This window comes from Somniosus microcephalus, chromosome 8 (genome assembly GCF_052327205.1).
Source record: "Somniosus microcephalus isolate GS21.2 chromosome 8, FLI_Smic_1.0, whole genome shotgun sequence".
NCBI lineage: Eukaryota > Metazoa > Chordata > Chondrichthyes > Squaliformes > Somniosidae > Somniosus > Somniosus microcephalus.
Genome location: NC_140994.1, coordinates 82,475,054 through 82,495,667, shown reverse-complemented (window position 1 = coordinate 82,495,667; position 20,614 = coordinate 82,475,054). Strand labels below are relative to the sequence as shown.

Genomic DNA, 20,614 nt, shown 5'->3' with positions numbered 1-20,614 from the left:
TACCCAGGTTGCATCATTGGAGCGATCAGGTCCAAATTTGGAGAATTTTTTTAGGCTTGTATGCAGAAATCCAAAGCCCCTGATGAAATGACTCATTGAAAGCCCAAGAGACGAGATACACCACAGTTGTTTATTACATTGAAAGAGCAATGCTAACTTATTAATCAATAGTTTACAACATTAATATTCAATCAGTAATTTACAGCAGCAATGTATTAATCGACAATTTACAATAATAACTTATCACATCAACAATTCCTAACACTAACTTACGCAACCGTTTTTGCAGTTTAGAAGTACCTCTCTTGGTCTTTCCTTTGCAATCTCTGTAACTCAGAAGGCTTTCGGGGGGAGGAGCGCTCCCAGCGGGTCAGCTTTGACCGAAGATAAAATCTCTCCCCGCTTGCTTGCTTGAGACAAGGCTCAAACTGAACAAGGAGGCTTTTGGAGCTGGCTCCGGGGCGCACTGGGATGACAATGGCTTTGCTTGTATATCTGAGCGCTGTTGTTCCTAGACTTGTCTTTATGTTTCACACCGTGATGGCAGTTTGGCGAGTGACTTTAGTGAAAGATGATGCCATGTACTGGCTCCTGCTGCTTTTGATTTTACTGACCTTTGTCGAGATGATAGTGACTCTAACCATCCAGAAAGGGGCCGATTACAAAGGGTAAGGGCGACTCTGAATACAACGATCGAATTCTGTTTTTAAAAAGTTATTGAAAAGGACTGTTTAAATTGGGCAAAATAAACCAGTTTTTTGGTATTTGTCACTGTTTGCAGCAGTTGAATAACTCGCTTCAAACAAGAGTGAACTGTTCTGTTCGATCCGCATCCCAAGCTGGCGATTTAACTGGGCTTGGCTCCTGCAGAAGAACAAAATAATAACACTGGACTTAGATACTTCATGCATTTAGTTCAGGATCTGGCCAACTAAACAAAAGCACCAACTGGATTTCACGGCTAAAGTTTATTTAAGGTGAAGCGATGTCGTGTTTCATCCCAATCGTTATTTCACATTCCCACATTCTGCCATGGGGGCACGACTCCACCTTGGGGCCTGCTCGCCAGCTTAAGGAGCCACCCCTGTAGAAGATGTAGAGGGACGAGAATGATGGAAAAGCGTGAAGAGGTCTTGCCAGCAGCTAGCAACGTGTGAGCGGAGTGCTGCACGTGTGTTTAAAGCTGCATTCTATCCCTTTTGTATTGACATCAAGAAGAAGGGGGAGGGGGGACTGCTAATGCAGTAGTGTTGGGAGAACTCAGCAGACAGCGGTCAGGTGTCAAGACAAGTAAAAACAGAAAACGCTGGAGAGACTCAGCAAGTCAGGCAGCATCTGTGAAGAGAGAAACAGAGTCAACGTTTCAGGTCGATGACCTTTAGTCAGAACTGGAAAAACGCAGGAAATGGAACAGACTTTTAAGCAAGTGTAGGGGCTAGGGAAGGGGGGAGGGGATGAAAGAACAAAAGGGAAGGTCTGTGATAGGAGAGAAGGCAGGAGAGGTTAAGAGACATTAAGAGATATTCAAGGCAAAGGAGGTGGTAATGGGACAGGTTAAGAAACAAAGGATGGCTCTAGATGAAGTGTAAATTGCGCTGGCAGAATGAAAGACAGCTGCCATGTGGGGGAGAAGAAAAGACACAAACAAAAGATGTGGATAAAAAATATATGTATGATAGGGGCCGAGGTTATGATCAGAAATTGTTGAACTTGATATTGAGTCCAGAAGGCTGTAAAGTGCCTAATCGAAAGATGAGGTGCTGTTCCACGAGCTTACACTGAGCTTTTTGTATAGGTGTCAAGACAAGGTCGTCTCAGGTCGATTTGAGAGAACCTAGCCTGATGATACTGGGGCTCGAAGGGTTAAATTGTGAGGACAGGTTGCATAAACTTGGCCTGTATTCCCTTGAGTTTAGAAAGTTCAGGTGCGATCTAATCGTGGTCTTTAAATAAAATGATAAAGGATTCCATGGGGTGGATACAGAGAAACTATTTCCTCTGGTGGGGGAATCCAGAACAAGGGGCCACAACCTTAAAATTAGAGCCAGGCCATTCAGGAGTGAAATCAGGAAGTATTTATTTCACACAAAGGGTAGTGGAAACCTGGAACTCTCTCCCCCTAAACACTGTGGACGCTGGGTCAACTGAAATTTTCAAGACTGAGATCAGTAGATTTTTCTTAGGTAAGGCTATCAAGGGATATGGATCAAAGGCAGGTAAATGGAGTTGAGGTACAGATCAACCATGATCTGATTGAATGGCAGCACAGACTCGAAGGGCTGAATGGCCAACTCCTGTTCCGATGTTCCATTGGTTGTGCTTCTTCCATAGGTTGTAATTGTCCATGCAAATCTCTCATATCCAAATAAACAAGCGAAAGTTACAATGCAAGTCAAATGAGGATTTATAGGGTTAAAGAAGGGGTTAACATGATTACCTGGAAGGTCAAAGTCTGGGAGTGGAACTGTTTTTTGCCAGTAGTGTGAAATGGGGTCATAGCAAATTGACACAACTTGTGCCCGATTTGCTATGATCCCGTTTCGTACTATTGGCAAAGGCCAATTTCACCCCCTCTGTGTTTAGAAAATCTTTGTAGTGGGGATGGAGCAGGTATGCTTATTCACTAATATGGTGATATAATTTGGGGTATAACTATTAGCCTAAAGGAAATGGATGAAAAGGAAATGTAAGGGTATACATATCAGGAAAGGATGAACAGGCTGGGTCTCTTTTCTCTTGAAAAGAGAAGACTGAGGGGTGACCTAATAGAGGTCTTTAAAATTCTGAAAGGTTTAGATAGAGTAGATACAGAGAGAATGTTTCCACTTGTGGGGAAGAGCATAACTAAAGGCCACCAATATAAGATAGTCACCAAGAAATCCAATAGGGAATTCAGAAGAAACTTCTTTACCCAAAGAGTGGTGAGAACGTGGAACTCGCTACCACAGGGAGTGGTTGAAGCGAATAGTAAAGATGCATTTAAGGGGAGGCTAGACAAGCATATGAGGGAGAAGGGAATCGAGGGTTATGCTGATAGATCTGGAGGAGGCTCGAGTGGAGCATAAACGCCGACATGGACTGGTTGGGCCGAATGGCCTGTTTCTGTGCCGTATATCCTATTAACCCTATGTAAAAGACAGGCCAGTCACGTCATTTTAATGCAAAAAAGGTTACAATAATTGGGTTACAGTGTAATTTAAAATTGCCAAAAATAATACCAATTATTATGTACTTTGAGCAGCGCCACGAAGCTCTGCTCTGTTAATAGGACATACCTTCACCCTGTTACATAAACTACAAGATTATTCTGCAATTCGGCTCCATGGGGAAGTGACAAGATACATATCTGTGTGAGGTATATTTTGAAGTAAGAGCAGTGGCTTGATGTGTGTAACGACAGAATATTTCTGTAAGAAATATAGATGCTGTGCAGGTGATAACTGAAGCCAGGCTTACCTAGTCTAGCAATACATAGAGCAGAGTTGTCCACTATGTTAGCCACCAGCCTCATGTGACGAATTGGGAATCCAGATGTGGTGAACTGCAGTTCTGATTCGTAAATAAAAAATGCGTAATGGTCACCATCGTTGGACCTGGGATCTCAATATTCATATCCACACGGTGTTTACATGTGAACCTTAACCTTTTTGTGCATTTGTTGGTAAAATGCTAAGTCAAAAAGTCGAGTGTGTGAGTGTATTTTTTGATCATTGTGAGTGCTTTACTTCCTTAGTCACTGAATGGTGGTAGAAGTTTGTTCAGTAAATATACATGTGTGGAGTACATTTACCTAGATTGTGTGAGTGTGTGTAAGGTGTTTTCTACTCACATTAGTGCAGGTGGGTAAAACGGTGTTGTCTCAGCAATACTTATGGCTAATCAGCAATTCATATGGTCTGATTCCCTGGTACTGCAGAGACAGTGGGGACTTGGGAGCAGAGGGAATGGGGATCTGGGAGCAGAGGGAATGGGGACCTGGGAGCAGAGGGAATGGGGATCTGGGAGCAGAGGGAATGGGGACCTGGGAGCAGAGGGAGTGGGGATCTGGGAGCAGAGGGAGTGGAGATCTGGGAGCAGAGGGAGTGGAGATCTGGGAGCAGAAGGAGTGGGTACCTGGGAGCAGAGGGAGTGCAGACCCGGGAGCAGAGGGAGTGGGGATCTGGGAGCAGAGGGAGTGGGTACCTGGGAGCAGAGGGAATGGGGGCCTGGGAGCAGAGGGAGTGGGGATCTGGGAGCAGAAGGAGTGGGTACCTGGGAGCAGAGGGAGTGCAGACCCGGGAGCAGAGGGAGTGGGGAACTGGGAGCAGAAGGAGTGGGTACCTGGGAGCAGAGGGAGTGCAGACCCGGGAGCAGAGGGAGTGGGGATCTGGGAGCAGAGGGAGTGCGGACCTGGGAGCAGAGGGAGTGGGGAACTGGAGCAGAGGGAATGGGGATCTGGGAGCAGAGGGAGTGGGGATCTGGGAGCAGAGGGAGTGGGGATCTGGGAGCAGAGGGAGTGGGGATCTGGGAGCAGAAGGAGTGGGTACCCGGGAGCAGAGGGAGTGGGGATCTGGGAGCAGAGGGAGTGCGGACCTGGGAGCAGAGGGAGTGCGGACCTGGGAGCAGAGGGAGTGGGGAACTGGGAGCAGAAGGAGTGGGTACCTGGGAGCAGAGGGAGTGCAGACCCGGGAGCAGAGGGAGTGGGGATCTGGGAGCAGAAGGAGTGGGTACCTGGGAGCAGAGGGAGTGCGGACCTGGGAGCAGAGGGAGTGGGGATCTGGGAGCAGAGGGAGTGCGGACCTGGGAGCAGAGGGAGTGGGGAACTGGGAGCAGAAGGAGTGGGTACCTGGGAGCAGAGGGAGTGCAGACCCGGGAGCAGAGGGAGTGGGGATCTGGGAGCAGAAGGAGTGGGTACCTGGGAGCAGAGGGAGTGCGGACCTGGGAGCAGAGGGAGTGGGGAACTGGAGCAGAGGGAATGGGGATCTGGGAGCAGAGGGAGTGGGGATCTGGGAGCAGAGGGAGTGGGGATCTGGGAGCAGAGAAAGTGGGGATCTGGGAGCAGAGGGAGTGCGGATCTGGGAGTAGAGGGAGTGCGGATCTGGGAGCAGAGGGAGTGGGGATCTGGGAGCAGAAGGAGTGCGGATCTGGGAGCTTGCTCCACCAGAACCACTCCACCAGGCAATGAAGTCAAAAATCAAACTTCCTATCTGGTGATTGCTTTAAGCTACTGGACTTATTTTATGGTTCTGGAGGATCTCACTCAGGCCGTTGAAAGCAGTAGAGCATCACATCAGAACTTGTTTAAGTTTAAAAGATCAAGAAAATACATTTTACAAAAAATAAGCAAGAAACAGTAATTTATAGTTTTGCATTTACAGTGGACAATCTTCCACCCAACTCCTCAAGAGAGAAGATCACAATTCTAAGCAACTCCTTTTTGAATAATTATTAAATACAGTGTGATGTAAGAAAAAGGAGACTTACCATCAAGTAACTTTAAAGTAAGCTTTAAGTAACTTATAAACACATTATATACACAAGAGAGGTCTTTACCATGCCTCTGGTAGAAGCCTCTTACAATACTGAACAGACCAGTATTTATACCAGTCCAACAGGAAGTGACATATGACAGGAAGTGAGGTATGTACACAGTTCATAGTTCATAGTTCATAGTTCACAGGAAGTGATGACATAACTTCCCGGAAGTTATCATTTTTATCACATTCTTCCCTCCTGCAGGATTAGGAGGCTGTGGTCTACCTTTTGGTCCGCAGCCGCCGAACAAGGAAGAGTCGCACCCGTTTGGATTCCCGTCGTAGAGGGTCGCTGGTCCGCTTACATGCGGTTGGCCATTGGTCAGAGTCTGTGTGGCCTGGATTGCCCTGTGAAGGGTCGGGGAGATCATGGCTTCGAGTACGAGCCCCAATAGGTTCAAAGTCGGACTGCCTCTGTTCAGAGGGAGGTGCAGAGCTGGTCTGTGGCGGATCAGTACTTTCATGCGCGGTACTGGGAGGGTCGCAACCTTGAGCACGGGGTTCTACCGGCACCAAGCTAGTTGGTGTCCGATCAGGATCCTGGAGAGGGGTACCCGATAGGTCCCAAGAGTTTCCTGGTGAAATGCCATCACCCGATGTCCCACTAGGTCCTGGTGGGCAGGGAGCCAGATCCCGTAATGATACGGTAGATTCTCGGCCGTCGGAATATCGTATGTTTGCATAGGTGGGGTTGGCATCGGTTAGTTCGACCTCGTCTACAAGAGGGTCATTTTTAGACGTCCGAACGTATCTTCGGAGTAATACAGGTCCAGGAGTACGATAGCAAAATACTGCAGATGTTGGAAATCCGAAATAACAACAGAAAATGCTGGACTAGTTAGCCATGACGGGAGTGATGTCCCATGAGATGAGCGACGCTGGAATCCAAAGAACCGCTCATGAGGTGTAGTATTTGTGGCTGTAGAAAGCAGGGACCGTATAGAGTGCAATGCATCCGGAAGCACTGTTTCCCATTGCTGGTCTGGTAGGCCCCGAGATCTTAAAGCGAGACGTACGGAATTCCAGATGATACCGTTATACCTCTCTACCTGCCCATTTCCGATGGGATGGTATGGTGTTGTTTTGCTTGTAGCAATTCCCCGTTCTGAGAGGTAGTCCTTGAGTTCCCTTGACATAAAGGATGGACCCCGATCTGAGTGAATATAAGCCGGCATGCCACAGAGAGAAAATACCTGCTCAAGGCAGCAGATTACTGTGGACGCCAGCATATTGGAGCAGGGGAAGGCAAACGGAAAACGTGAATATTCGTCGATCATGGTGAGCAAATATGTGTTCCGAGTTGAAGAGGGCACTGGGCCCTTAAAATCGATGCTAAGTCGTTGCATCGGTTGGGTTGCATGTATGAGTATACCATCTGAGGGGCGGAAGAACTGAGGTTTTAATTCCGCACAAAGCCGGCATTCTGAGCATATTTTCTTTACATCTCCAGTGGAAAAAGGGAGATTCCGTGATCGTACGAAATGTAGCATGCGCGTAACGCCAGGATGACACAAACCATTGTGGACATCCATGAGAGTGGAGGATGACATAGTGGAGCAGAATGCCCGTGTGAGGGTGTCCGGGGCCACATTCTCCTTGCCAGGCCGATAGAGAATGGTATAACCAAAAGAGGCCAGTTCCATCCTCCAAAGTTGTATTTTATTATTCTTAATTTTGGTTCGTTTTCGATTATCGAGCATGAAGGCGACTGATCGTTGGTCCGTGATCAATGTAAAGTGCTGGCGAGCTAGAAAATGGTTCCACTTCCGTACTGCCTCTATGATGGCTGTGGCTTCTTTCTCAACCGGAGGATAATGTAGCTCGGCACCTTGTAAGGTCCTGGACATAAATGCTACAGGACGACCTTCCTGATTCAGAGTAGCCGAGATCGCCACCTCCGAGGCATCACATTCAACCACGAAAGGGAGATTCTCATCAATGGAGTGAAGAGCCGCTTTCTCCAACTGTTTTTTGAGAAGGTTAAAGGCTGCAACAGCCGCTGTTCCCAGTGGAAATGATCTAGCATGCAGCAAGGGTTGGATTTTGTCCGAAAAATGAGGAATCCATTTAGCGTAGTATGCAAACAGACCGAGAGCCCGACGTAAAGAAGCCGGATTCTTAGGTGACGGGAGCTCTTGGAGCGGGCGAAGTCTTTCTGGGTCTGGCTTAATGATACCATTGCCTACGCAGTAGCCAAGGATGTTGATGGTCGGTTGCGACTCAACAGATTTGGATTCATTCAGGGTCAAATTACGGCGATGGAGGGCATCCCGAAATTTTTGGAGGTTGGAGTTGTGTTCCTGTTGATCGTGACCTGCAATGGTAATGTTATCAAGATAGGGAAAAGTGTCCCTTAGGTTTTCCTGCTTAACCAGGCCATCCATTGCCCGTTGAAAGACAGCCACTCCATTAGTAACCCCGAATGGGAGGCGACGAAATTGGTACAGCCGTCCATTAGCCTCAAAGGCTGTGTACTGCTTATCTGAGACCTTCAAGGGTAACTGATGATAGGCACTTTTTAAATCGTAAGTTGAGAACACTTTGTATTCGGCCAGTTTATTAACCATATCATCAATGCGTGGCAATGGGTAGGCGTCCAAGTCGGTATATTGATTGATGGTTTGCGAATAATCGATGCATAGTCGCCGTTTGTGAGGTTTTAGAGGGTTCTTGACAATGACGACTTGAGCCCGCCAGGGCGACGAACATGGTTCAATGATATCCTCTGCTAGAAGTCGAGAGATTTCAGCCGCAATAAAAGATTGGTCTTCCTGATTAAAGCGCCGCGATTTCGTTATTATCGGTTGGCATTGAGGCGGAATACTGGCAAATAATGAGGGTTCATCAAGTGAAGCTGCTGATAATGCACAAAATGGTAATTTAGACGGTATATTAGAAATAGTAAGTCCGGGTTTGGATCCACCAAACTCAATGGTGAGTTTCTTATGCTGTTTTTGGAAGTCCAGCCCTAAGAGGAGATCACTACATAAGTCCTTGAGCACCGAAAGTCGGGTGGAGGGATACATACGACCATGAAGTGTCATATCAACAACACAAAAGCCGGAGATTCTGGTATTAAGTGATGACTGGGCCATCGCAATTGCCTGGTCCGATGGGAAGACATGTAGTTTCAATTTCGCAACAATCTGTTCCTTAATGAAACTATCAGTACTTCCTGAGTCAATTAAGGCATCTAAGGTATGCCCTTTAATTGAAATTTTTGTGGCTGCTTGAGACAGGTTCTGTGGGCAAGCAGCTGTAATTGGTGTCGTTGCACAGAGAGTGGCTAAAACTCTCGGTGTGCTTCTTCGGGAGAGAGCTCGAGAGGAAGCTTGATAGGTCCTAGCTGGAGCATCTTGATAGGCCCTAATTGGGGCAGTTCGGTAGGCCTTAGCTGGATTGGCCCTCGTAGAGGCCCTTGATAGGCAAACTTTAGCAAAGTGTCCTTTTTTCCCGCAATAACTGCAGATTGCATTGCGAGCAGGGCAGGTTTTCCTAGGGTGAAAAGCATCTCCACAAAAGAAGCATTCCTTCCTAGATTGCCAAGAGGCTGCTAAAGTGGGGTCGTCCTCCTCTTCTTCATCAGAATTATCAGAATTAGATTCCCCCATGATAGGGTTCACCTGAGACCGCTTGAATTGTCTGGTTGCAGCTACAGCAGCAGATCGAGATCTGGGCAGCTGATAGAGGTCTGCATTTCTCTTTGCCAAATCCAGTGAACAAGCTAGGTCAAAAGCTTTTTGTAGCTCAAGTGTTTTACTTTCTAGTAGACGCTGGCGTATAAATGGAGAGGCAATCCCGCAGATGAAAGCATCACGAATCATTTCTTGGCGGTACAGCTCAGCTGAGGCTGCCTGAAAGTTACAATCTACGCTGAGCCTGCGAAGTTCTTGCAGGAATTCATCAATTGATTCCCCTGGCCCTTGTCGGGCTGTGGCCAGTAGATGTCTAGCATAGACCTCATTTGGGGTCTTCGCATACAGTTTCTTAAGTGCCCGAATCACCTCTTCGTAATTATCCCAGTCATCAACATATTCGAACACTTTTGGGGTCACATAATTGACAAGTATCTTCAATTTAGCAGGAGCATCCACTTTACATTCATCCAGAAAATTCTCAAAAGTACGATACCAATGCTTCCATACCCTGCCAGCTGCTGGTGTATTCGGGTCCAAGTCCAGACGAATAGGTCTAAGGATTTTCTCCATGATGGGTGGTTCCCTGGATCCTTAACTTCCGAGTTTGTCTGAAGGTCTAGTATTTGTCAGTGTAAATATTTAAGTTACTTAAATTGATGTAAGAAAAAGGAGACTTACCATCAAGTAACTTTAAAGTAAGCTTTAAGTAACTTATAAACACACTATATACACAAGAGAGGTCTTTACCATGCCTCTGGTAGAAGCCTCTTACAATACTGAACAGACCAGTATTTATACCAGTCCAACAGGAAGTGACATATGACAGGAAGTGAGGTATGTACACAGTTCATAGTTCATAGTTCATAGTTCACAGGAAGTGATGACATAACTTCCCGGAAGTTATCATTTTTATCACACAGTGTCTCTCCTTTCTTTAAGGACTATCAAACTGAGGTGTTTAAGATGAGTAAAGGAGTTGATAGGGTAGATAGAGAGAAACTATTTCCTCCGGTGGGCGAGTTCAGAACAAGGGGCACAATCTTAAAATTAGAGCCAGGCCATTCATGGGTGATGTCAGAAAGCACGTCTTCACATAAGGGGTGGTGGAAATCTTGACCCCTCCCTCCCCAAAGCTGTTGAGGCTGGGGGTCAATTGAAAATTTCACGACTGAGATTGATAGAATTTTGTTAGGCAAGGGTATTAAGGGTTATGTAACCAAAGCGGGTAGATGGAGTTAAAATACAGATCAATCATGATCTCATTGAATGGTGGAACAGGCTCGAGGGGCTGAATGGCCTCCTCCTGTTCCTATGAGCAGCACTGATTGGTTGCTTCTCTGAGGTTCCAAATTGTTTCCTCTCATGAGATTTTTTGACTGCCCCTAATTTAAAATCCCAGAGAAGAGTTATTGACATTTTCTGGATTTAGAGCATCTGTCAGTTTCTGGCAGCAGATACTTTGGGACCAACTTTCTGAACCTTCCCCCTTGCACCTTGGCACCAGGCCAGCAGAGTGCACTCAGGTTGTGCTCCACCTGCAATGAACTGAACCCACCTATACTTCTAGTTTCAGGTTTGCTGTTGTTGTTGTTGTTGTTGGCAGCATATATGTTGAACCCATTGAGGATCTGGGAGCTACTGTAGGTCAGTTGGGATGTGCCTTCACCACCTATGCTTTATTAAGCAAGGCGTTTCTCCAGGTTGGCATTTTGCCCCCAAGGTTGTGCAATCAGTAAAGTGATATTGAGATGCTGGAAGTTGAAGGAGCAGACGTTGACTAACAGAAAGGCGCAACCCGCAGGCCATGCTGAGTATCAGTAAGTGCCCATGCGTCATTCAGCTTGGTTGTGTTACATTGACGTGAGGTGTTATGTCTTTGGAAGAAGTGTGCAGCAAGGCTTTTAATTGTACATTGCATCTGGAAGGTGTGCCTCACTGAGTTATGGGTATGCATGAGAGGCAATGAAAGAGCTGTGAGTTTGTGTGAGTGCTTAGCATGGGTGAGCAATAAGTATGGAATAGGTTGACAGGAAACACTTTGGCCTAGAAATTGAGTTGGCGCCGCGCCAGGGCTTTAGCGCCGGAAATTTAGCGCCGGCGCTAAGTACCCCTGCGCGCGCCAAAAATTCAGTAGCGCCACGCCCAGACGGCTGCCGGCGCTACTGGAGGGTGTCAGCGCCTCGCAATGGGCGCTGACTGCCGCATTGCGGCGCTAATCCGCCGCTGCGGCACCCGATGCGGTGCGGCAGGCTGGGGAAGTGCAGGCCTCCTCCTTCCGTTAAGGAGGAGCTGCCTGCACCCGACCGCTGGCCGTTGATCTGTGGAGAAAAATGAGCCCGGCACCTCGGAGAAGTGCCAGGCTCGCGGCCCACACGCATCTGTGCCGCGGGGGGGTGTTGGAGGAGTCCGGGGAGGGAGGTGCGGGCAGGCGGCCGCCGGGAAAGCGGCCGGCCGCCGTGCGACCTTAATGCGCCGGCGCTAAGACCCGTAGCGAACTTTTGAAAAATCGTTGGTTGCGGCTGCCACGGGCGAGGTGGCCGCAACTCAATTTCGGCGTTCGGGCGCGTTGCCACGGCAACCGGGACGCTGCGCACACCGATGACGTCATCGGTGCCGGCGCAGCGCAACCGGCTAATGCCGATGGCAGCGCCCAAGTGAATTTCTCAATCGGCTGTACTTGCGGCGCTAGGCCCTCTAGCGCCTCAAAATGGGCGCTAACCCCACTCAATTTCTGGTGAATGAGAGGTAGGGGTCATAGTAACATTTCTGTAAGATGCATTACTAGACTTGAACGACTTGAATCCAAATACGGAGGTAGCTTGTGCAGTTAGTCAGAGGCAGGCAAGATCTGCAAAGCACAACCAAGCCAATGGCAACTGTCGCTAGCTGCAGTGTATACTGGTTCTGTTGTACAAGGGCAAGGACTTCCCCAACTCCAAACATGGGAGGGGTAAAGTCTACCTGGGAAAGAAGTGCATTGAGCAGTAACTCCAAGCACAATGGGGGCAAACAGAGCGATAACAGATTATCCGAGCCATGATAGCCGTCTTACACATAGGGTTGCCAATTCTGGTTGGATGTATTCCTGGAGGTTTTTGTCACATGACTTCCCTCCTCCAACCACCCCACCCCCACTCTCCCGCCATTGGTGGCCTGATATGTCCACCCTTGCGGTGCAATGCTTTCCTGCTATGTTTCAGCGGTGAAAAGCTTGTGACTAACCCATTGCACCATTCAGTTCCCTCCATAAATTATGATGCAAGACGATGATAAAATCGCAGCTGGTTATCTGGGTTTAATAATAAAACTGCATATCATTACAGAATATCAGTTCTAAATGTCCAAATTTATGTTTGGAGTGAAAAGGTCATTCAGCAAGAACAAAGGATTCCCAATGTAATCTTGTACATAAACATTGCCAACTTCAGTTTGACGTGTTTCACCAGTGCCTGGCAGTGCTGCTAATCATAATAAAGAAATAGCAGCTTTCTTGTTGCTAAAATATAAAACAACTTGATTGAATAGACTAATCTTCAAGAGGTGTGTTCATCACTTACTTTCAACAAATATTGGGCTATTTGCTCGTCACTGTTTGGGCTGTTGCAGAGTAAAAAGGCAGTTTCCATCAGCAGACTGAAAATTGAAACCTGTACCCATAGAGATGTCCTAACCCATGATAGTCTGCCCACAGTTGACACGTACTCTCTAGTTATTGTATATAGGGATGCCACTGCATTCTTCTGTTTGTTTCAAAAGGCACAAAACACCACTCTGTTAGACAAGTGTGTACAGGCTAAATTTAATAGTCAGATTTATTTATGGGAACAACACACAGAAGCAGCAAGACACAGCAAGATACATAGGAGCTACTCTTGCTCCTCCTGGCTCTCAAAAATCATTTAAAACTTACCTTTGCTGGGCCTCTTTGGCTCTGACCAGTTCCCTCTTAAAATGGCAATCAGAGTCCTAGGTATGCCATAGGATGCCGATTTACCTATTAAAAGGGGCCTACTACATGAAATAGGCAGGCGTTTTGCCGCCCAGGAGTAGGGCCCTTTCAAAATGGTGGTGGCTGCAACAAAGGCAGTAGGTATATGTTAAATTCCAGTCAGGACATGTTAAGGTCAGCCTCTTGAACTGCCTATGTTAATTTGTCATGTTGTAATTACATCCTCCCACCAGTTGTGGTGTTGTAACGCCTCCATTTTGCGTCTCCCAGCTCCTCAGTCTGTGAGGCAAAGGAAATGCTCTAACCAACTCAACTTCTCTGCTTCCCATTTTTAATTTAACTACACATAATATCAAATCAAAGTATTATATAAAAATAAGGACAAAATGTGCAACTTTAAAATGGGGACTGAATTACATCTGTGCGCCCTAGTTCATTTTACCCCTGCCCTCAAACCCAGCTTCAGCTGAAGACTACACTTGGTTTTGACTCCCAGTGTGCAGCACCATGGCTGATCAACTGGCTTCTATCGTATACTGCACCTGTAAGTGGTACAGTTAAAGTAACTTTATGTGCCTCATTGACTTAAAATGGCAGCACACCCCAACATTTTGTGACCATCAATCAATTAATCTTGAGCCTTTTCTGTAACATCTCAATGCAATGTGTAACTTTGTCCACTGAGTGATGCTGCTACAAGTTCTTTCCTTGCAGAACAGTGGACATGTTGGTACAGGTGAGTAAAGGTAAGCTCTATCAGTTTATCAGTTGGTAAACCGAGGCCCCATCTGCCCTCTCAAGCAGACATAAAAGATCCAAGGGCACTATTCGAAGAAGTGCAGGGGAGTTCTCCTCAGTGTCCTGGCCAGTATTTATCCCTCAAACAACATCACTAAAACAGATTACCTGGTCATCATCCCATTGTTGTTTGTGGGAGCTGGCTATGCACATATTGGTTGCCACGTTTCCTTACAACATTCCTCACATTACAACCGTGATTGCACTTCAAATGTACTTCATTGGCAGTAAAACACTTTGGGACATCCTGAGGTTGTAAAAGGTGCTATATAAATGCAAGTTCTTCCCTTTCTCTTTTATGTTTAGCAGCCAATCTTATTGAACTGCAGCCTGTGTAAGCATTTCATGACTACATTGGGTAGACTCAACATCACACTGACGTTTGCTTTATTGATGTTATAATACAAGTCCAGTGATAGTGGGAGAGTTAGGGGACAAAGGTTGTAAGCTGGTGGAATCTACTCTGTTGGTCTTTTCACTTTTCATTTTCAGTAAACCTGTTCCATAGATTATAGCCTAAACCCTGATGCCTGACAGACCCTTCTTCCGTGGTCCAAGAGTGCTTGTGCTATTTACAGTGAGACAATTACAGTAACAAGGGAGGCTCTGTTCAGCCCTGGACAACACTACATTACCAGATCATATGTGTGTAAAGTCATTCATTGGTTCATAGTGAAGGAGGGCTCGCTGGAGGGAGTGGGGCTCGGCGTGAGGCAAATATCTGAAAATTGTAGCACATTTCCTCCAACATTAACAACAACAAAAACAACAACGTGCATTTATATAGCGCCATCGAGCCAAATAAGGAGATATTAGGACAGGCTTGGTCAAAGAGGTAGGTTTTAAGAGCGTCTTAAAGGAGGAAAGAGAGGTAGTGAGGCGGAGAGGTTTAGGGAGGAAATTCCAGAGCTTAGGGCATAGGCAGCTGAACATCTAGCCATGAAACGAGCTCCACAGTTGATTGAAGTAAGTTATCCAGTCTCATCAACTGAGCAGAACTGAAAATACGTCATTCATGCACTGAAGTTACTGAATAGCTATTTCAGCACTGATAAATTCTGCACATAGCGTTACAAATTGAATTCCACCACACATTTTAAATGTGATGCTCATATGAAATTTTCATTATAATGATATATGGATGAATGAAAATTAACGCTGAAAGGACAGGAATGGCTATTAATGATTGTGTTACTGCACTGTAATATATTTGTATGCTCACTTGAACAGGTTTTCTCCAGCACTGTTTTTTTATCTAATCAACATAATACCTCCAGTGTGGCTCCTTGAAATGGCTCAGCTTGATGAACGGATACACAGCAATGAATGTACTCCAACGAATTACTCTCTTACGTGCATGGTATGACTTTTCTACTCGTTTGTATGACAAATGTTGGTATTTGATTTACTGATTTTGATACAGGTATTGGATTGGCCACTAAGATAAATGTTTCCTCTCATTCCATTGACCTGTAGGTTTCTTGTTGTTCCCGTTGCCAATGAATGATATTTCTTTTTATATTCTACAGCCCATTTTCGATGCATCATTTGGTGCAGTTAATGTACTGCAAGGCTAACTAACATCTTATCACTACAGTAATTCATCTTCTAAAAAGCATTAGAGTAAATACGAAGCAGTCAGCTAACCACTGGCATACACAACAGGTACATAATTAAAGTAAGATGGACAGTGTTGCCACCCCCAATGGAACAACGCTTGACCTGTGAGACAGTCAGTTTGGATAATCTATTTATTGATATCTATAATATATTGGCACTGATTTTTGCGGTCAGAATAATGGTCAGGCTATCAACACTCACTGTTATTAAAGAGTAAACTGGACAGCAGCTTCCGGTGACAGCACATGCGCAGTTAAACGTGGAAATCTGGAAGTTGCAGTCTGAGTTGCCCGGCTCCCCCAGAAGCTGCGCTATACCAGTATCTCGCTGAGAGACTCAGCATTGCAACACATGGAACAGTGTGAAGTTGCTGCAGTTGCCCACTAGATACCCACTAAACTCGCCAGAAAAAGTTTGGGCTTGTCCATTCTAGTGTAAGTGGACTTTTAACAGCATGATAAGTCTTAACTACTGCCAAACAACTTCTCCAGCACTGAAAATTAACTTTTACAAGTGTAAAGTCTCATTCCTTCAGATTTCAATTATTGTTGGAGATTTTAAAAAATGTGAATTTTTAAAAACTTTTTCTTTCTGTCTTTTATCTCTCTCTTAATCCCATCTTTCTTTCTCTTTCTTTATTTCACTTTCTGTACATGATTTGGCATGGAATTAAATATTCTATCTGACACTTCCTGGTTTAGACACTGCGCTGCTCATTAAGAATTCTTCAGCATGATTGGCTAAGGCGAAACACAGTTACTTGCCTTACAGGTCCCAGATCCCATGTAGAGGTCTGTGGGCTGGTCATTCACCGCTGACCATAAAATCTGGCCTAATAGTCTTGCATAGATCACACCCTTCAATAAGTGATCAAAAAGCCTAATGGAATGTTGGCCTTTATCTCAACGTGGCTGGAATACAAAGGGGAGGAAGTTATGCCACAGTTGTATTAAGCCTTGGTCAGACTGCATCTGGAGTACTGCGTTTAATTCTGGGCACCGCACCTCAGGAAGGATATATTGGCCTTGGAGGGGCGACAGCGCAGATTCACCAGAATAATACCGGGGCTAAAAGGGTCAAATTATGAGGACAGGTTGCATAGACTAGACTTGTATTCCCTTGAGTATAGAAGGTTGAGGCGGTGGTCTGATTGAGACGTTTAAGATGTTCAAAGGATTTGATAGGGTAGCTACGGAGAAAGTATTTCCTCTGGTGGGGGAGTCCAGAACAAGGAGGCAGAACATTAAATTTAGAGCTCGATCGTTCAGGGGTGAAATCAGGAAGCACTTTTTCACACAAAGGGTAGTGGAACTCTCTCTTCCACATAAGGCTGTGGGTTCTGGGTCAATTGGAACTTTTAAGACTGTGATGGATTTTTGTTAGTTCAGGGTATCAAGGAATATGGAGCAAAGGTGGGTAAATAGAGTTGAGGTGCAGATTGAATGGCGAAGCAGGCTTGAGGGCTGAATGGCTGACTCCTGTTCCTAATGTTCCTATGTTCCTATAAGTGCAATATTTACATCCTGTAATATTTTCCTGTCACACCTGTCTCTAACTCCTGTCTGTGATACTTAAAGATCCTGGATGGGATCTTGCCACAGTTTGGTAGAATGGGACGAGACTCCCACCTGCCCCCACGGCTACGCTGATGACCCAAACCATTTCCCAGGGTTGGTTTCAGTTGGGTCATTTTGGTGGACTCCAAAGGGGGGGTTGCTGTCCGGTTGGGGGGCCTGCTCATGGGGAAGAGAAGGAGGGAAGTGCCTGGAGCAACAGAACGTGACTGGCTGCCTCTGGGGTAGCACTGGAATTGTATTTTAAATGGGGCGGGGGGTTGTAATTAATCGCCCTGTGATCAATTACCCTTTCTGAAGGGGGGGGGTGTGAGTTTAAATGTAAATCCCACTCTGCTGTCATAGTAATGCTGTATGCCAAAGAACACATTGGCAATCAACGCAGGATTTGTCCTTTGACCAATGGCACTTCTGACAAATATGTGGAGTCCGCTGTTACGACTGTGTCAGAAACGTGGAGATCAGAAGGTTCAAAGCACGTCCCACCATCTCCAAAAACAATCTGTCTCCGGCAGCTGCAACTATTGGGGCCTGTCACCCGGTCAGAATAAAAAAAAAACGGAATTTAAATTCCCAAACGGTCATGGTCATGGTAGGATTTGAACTTAGGTTCTCTGCACAATGCAGGTTACTAGTCCAGTAACACAGTTACCATACCGGCCTCCGTATATCTGCATGAGATGCCCTTCACAATGTCTCCTATTCACAACATGTTCAGTACCTCCCTTCCCACCTGTTGATTTCTTGATTCCTTGTCTTCAAGTCACGCTCGTCCTCAACACTGCTTCAATCCCGTGTACTTAACTAGTGCATCTTGTGTCCTACTTAGGTTCCACAAGCTAGAAAAGAGCATAGCAGTTGTCTGTCTAATGCTCACCTTGTGAATCGTGCAAACGTTACAGTACCAGTTGAGATGCTCATCAATACCTCCAGCAAAGACCCATAATGGTATTAATAGTTGTTAATGGGAGTTCAAATGTACACAGCGTTATATTCGCTTGTTAACATAACCGATGGAAACTGGTTCTCCGTCATACAGCCAGACACAGCAGGTCTGAATCAGGAACAAGCAGATACTGAAACATGTACTGCAGCAGAGGCCTGGACCAAGGGTGGAGAGAGAGGGCAAATGAGCCGCCTGCGGCCGGAATTTCAGCCCAGTTCTTCTGGAATTGTGCCCCGTTTATTGCTACCAGGCATTTTCTGTTAAAAAGGGAACATAGGCGGATCTTCCACCTGCCCCCCTGGGGTGGGGTGTTGCGTGGGGAGGCAGTTTGATGAGCTTGTCTCGTGCCTCTTCTTGCAGCTGAAGACTGCAAAAGGTTACTTTTTGTCTTCAGCCCCCATTGGGCCTTGGGAGGCTGTGGGGCAATACACCACTGATTGCCCTCGCAGCCACCTGCGGCCCACCCCAGACACCTGCGGCCCTCCCCAGACACCTGCGGCCCTCCCTAGACACCTGAGGCCTACCCCAGACACCAGCGGCCCACTCCAGACACCTGCGGCCCTCCCTAGACACCTGAGGCCTACCCCAGACACCAGCGGCCCACTCCAGACACCTGCGGCCCTCCCCAGATGCTGACGGCCCACCCCAGACACCGGCAGTCCACTCCAGCCACCTGCGGCCCACCCCAGACACTGACAGCCCACCCCAGACACCTGCGGTCCACTCCAGACATTGTGGGCCACCCCAGATACCAGCGACCCATCCCAGCCATGTAAATGACGCTGTCCCTAGGACTTGGGATGGGATCTCCAGCCTGGGGTTAGAGTAAGTATGGGTTCTACTCCACCGCACTTCCGTTGCCAGAGCGGACTCCCAGGAATTTTGGGGCCTAACTGTTTGTAAGGTTGACAGGTGGGCAGGGCAGTTATGTAGTCAGGGTGGGCAAGTAGGGCAGAGCAGGTGGACAGGGCTGGTGGGCAGGGCCAGTGGGCGGACAAGTAGGCAGGGTAACGGGTAGGCAGGACGTCAGACAGGGTGACAATGAGAGTGACAGGCTGGCCTTATGAGGTCCAAATCCCTGGGCTCAGCTGCTAAAGGAGCCTTTGATGTGGCCCTATGTTCAGTGGTTTGTGTGGCTTGTCCCCTGATTCTCTGAACCACACTCAGAGGGATCGCAGAGTTAACCCTTTGAGTCTAGAGTTCTGCGATGTGTGGCTTTCTAGAGTCCCAAACAATACAGATAACCTGTGAAAATTAATTTACAGCATACTGTCCCTTCAACTGAAGAACCAGCTACAGAAAGGTCCCAGAATTCCAGTAATTCAATCACTCAGGTAAATCTATTCGCTTTTGTTGCACTTTTTTCTACATAAAACACCAATGCTGCATATGAACTTCATCTCGCTTCATATATCCACTTGTGCCAATAAGCAATAAAATACTTCAACAATCATCATCATATCAATAAAAAAGATGTGCACAAACAAAGCTCTACTTTGAGATCTTGGAATTCTGTGTGATTATTATTCCTTTTCTCTACTGTATCTCATTTGTGTGAACAGATGATGTCGTTGCATTTACCTCTTAAATCTCTTGCATTCTCTTTTGTCTCACTTCTTGTTTTAAATAATTTTTCAGGTCATCCGCTTTTTGAATGCCACAGCTAACTCCTGGACACTAGGCTTTCACCAGACCCTCATGATCCTACTTATCATAGGCAAATGGATACTTCCTATGGGAGTGGGCATCAACCGCGACCAACTATCCCAGCTCCTCCTGACGTTTGTGGGAATTGCTGCTGATATACTGGAGTTTAAGAGTGAAACCCTGTCAGAGCAGAGGGTCAGGTGGGCTTTATACTAAGCAGAAAATAGCGTCAGTGTTATTGGAGCTGTGCATCATTAACTAACTAGCTGTAATGCTGATTTCAGATGCCACCCTGAGCTGGTATATGCCATTCTGGCCATTTGGACATGGAGTATGCTGCAGTTTCCCTTGGACCTTACAGGTAAATCTTAACACTGCTTTCTACTCCCTCAGAGTATTTTGCAAACGTTAATGGTGATTGTGTTCAGGTATATTTTCAGTTTTGGAAAATGCTACTTTTGTTCCCGAAGTGTGTACATGCTGTGGTGTTAGTTCATGCAGTGAGGTGCGATGGGGACTTGTTTTGTTTGGTGTTAGTTCACGTAGTGACTTGTGCAATGGGGACTTGTTGTAGAGAGGTGCAGGATCAGAATGGGGTTGGTGTGACCGATAGTGTACAGAGTAAGGGGAGCCCAGGTAAGATAGAGAATGATGGTCTGCAGAAACTGATCCTATCCAACAGGGACAATGTACTTGCTGCCTGTGGAGATAAGAATAAAGACTTAAAAAAAAAATCATTTATGGGATGTAGGCTTCGCTGGCAAGGCCAGCATTTATTGCCCATTCCTAGTTGCCCTTGAGAAGGTGGCGCTGAGCCACCCTCTTGAACCGCTGCAGTTTGTGTGGTACTGTTGGAAGGACAGTCAGAATGCAGACCATGGTACTTTGGAGCAGGAGGCTGTCCTAAGGGGGAGGAGGAGGAGGAGAGG

At 46.5% G+C, this 20,614-nt stretch overlaps 1 protein-coding gene across 1 annotated transcript in view; it reads left to right on the top strand.

The window, feature by feature from the left end:
* Positions 1-316: 316 nt before the first annotated feature.
* The window catches only part of LOC147113672 (transmembrane protein 26-like), a 204,184-nt gene continuing 183,886 nt past the window's right edge, over positions 317-20,614 (top strand). Inside the window, exons 1-5 of the mRNA XM_085994960.1 lie at positions 317-668; positions 15,129-15,258; positions 19,304-19,372; positions 19,677-19,885; positions 19,970-20,046. Coding sequence (XP_085851086.1) covers positions 472-668; positions 15,129-15,258; positions 19,304-19,372; positions 19,677-19,885; positions 19,970-20,046 — 682 coding nt within the window. The 5' untranslated portion in view covers positions 317-471. The remainder of the gene's footprint in view (positions 669-15,128; positions 15,259-19,303; positions 19,373-19,676; positions 19,886-19,969; positions 20,047-20,614) is intronic.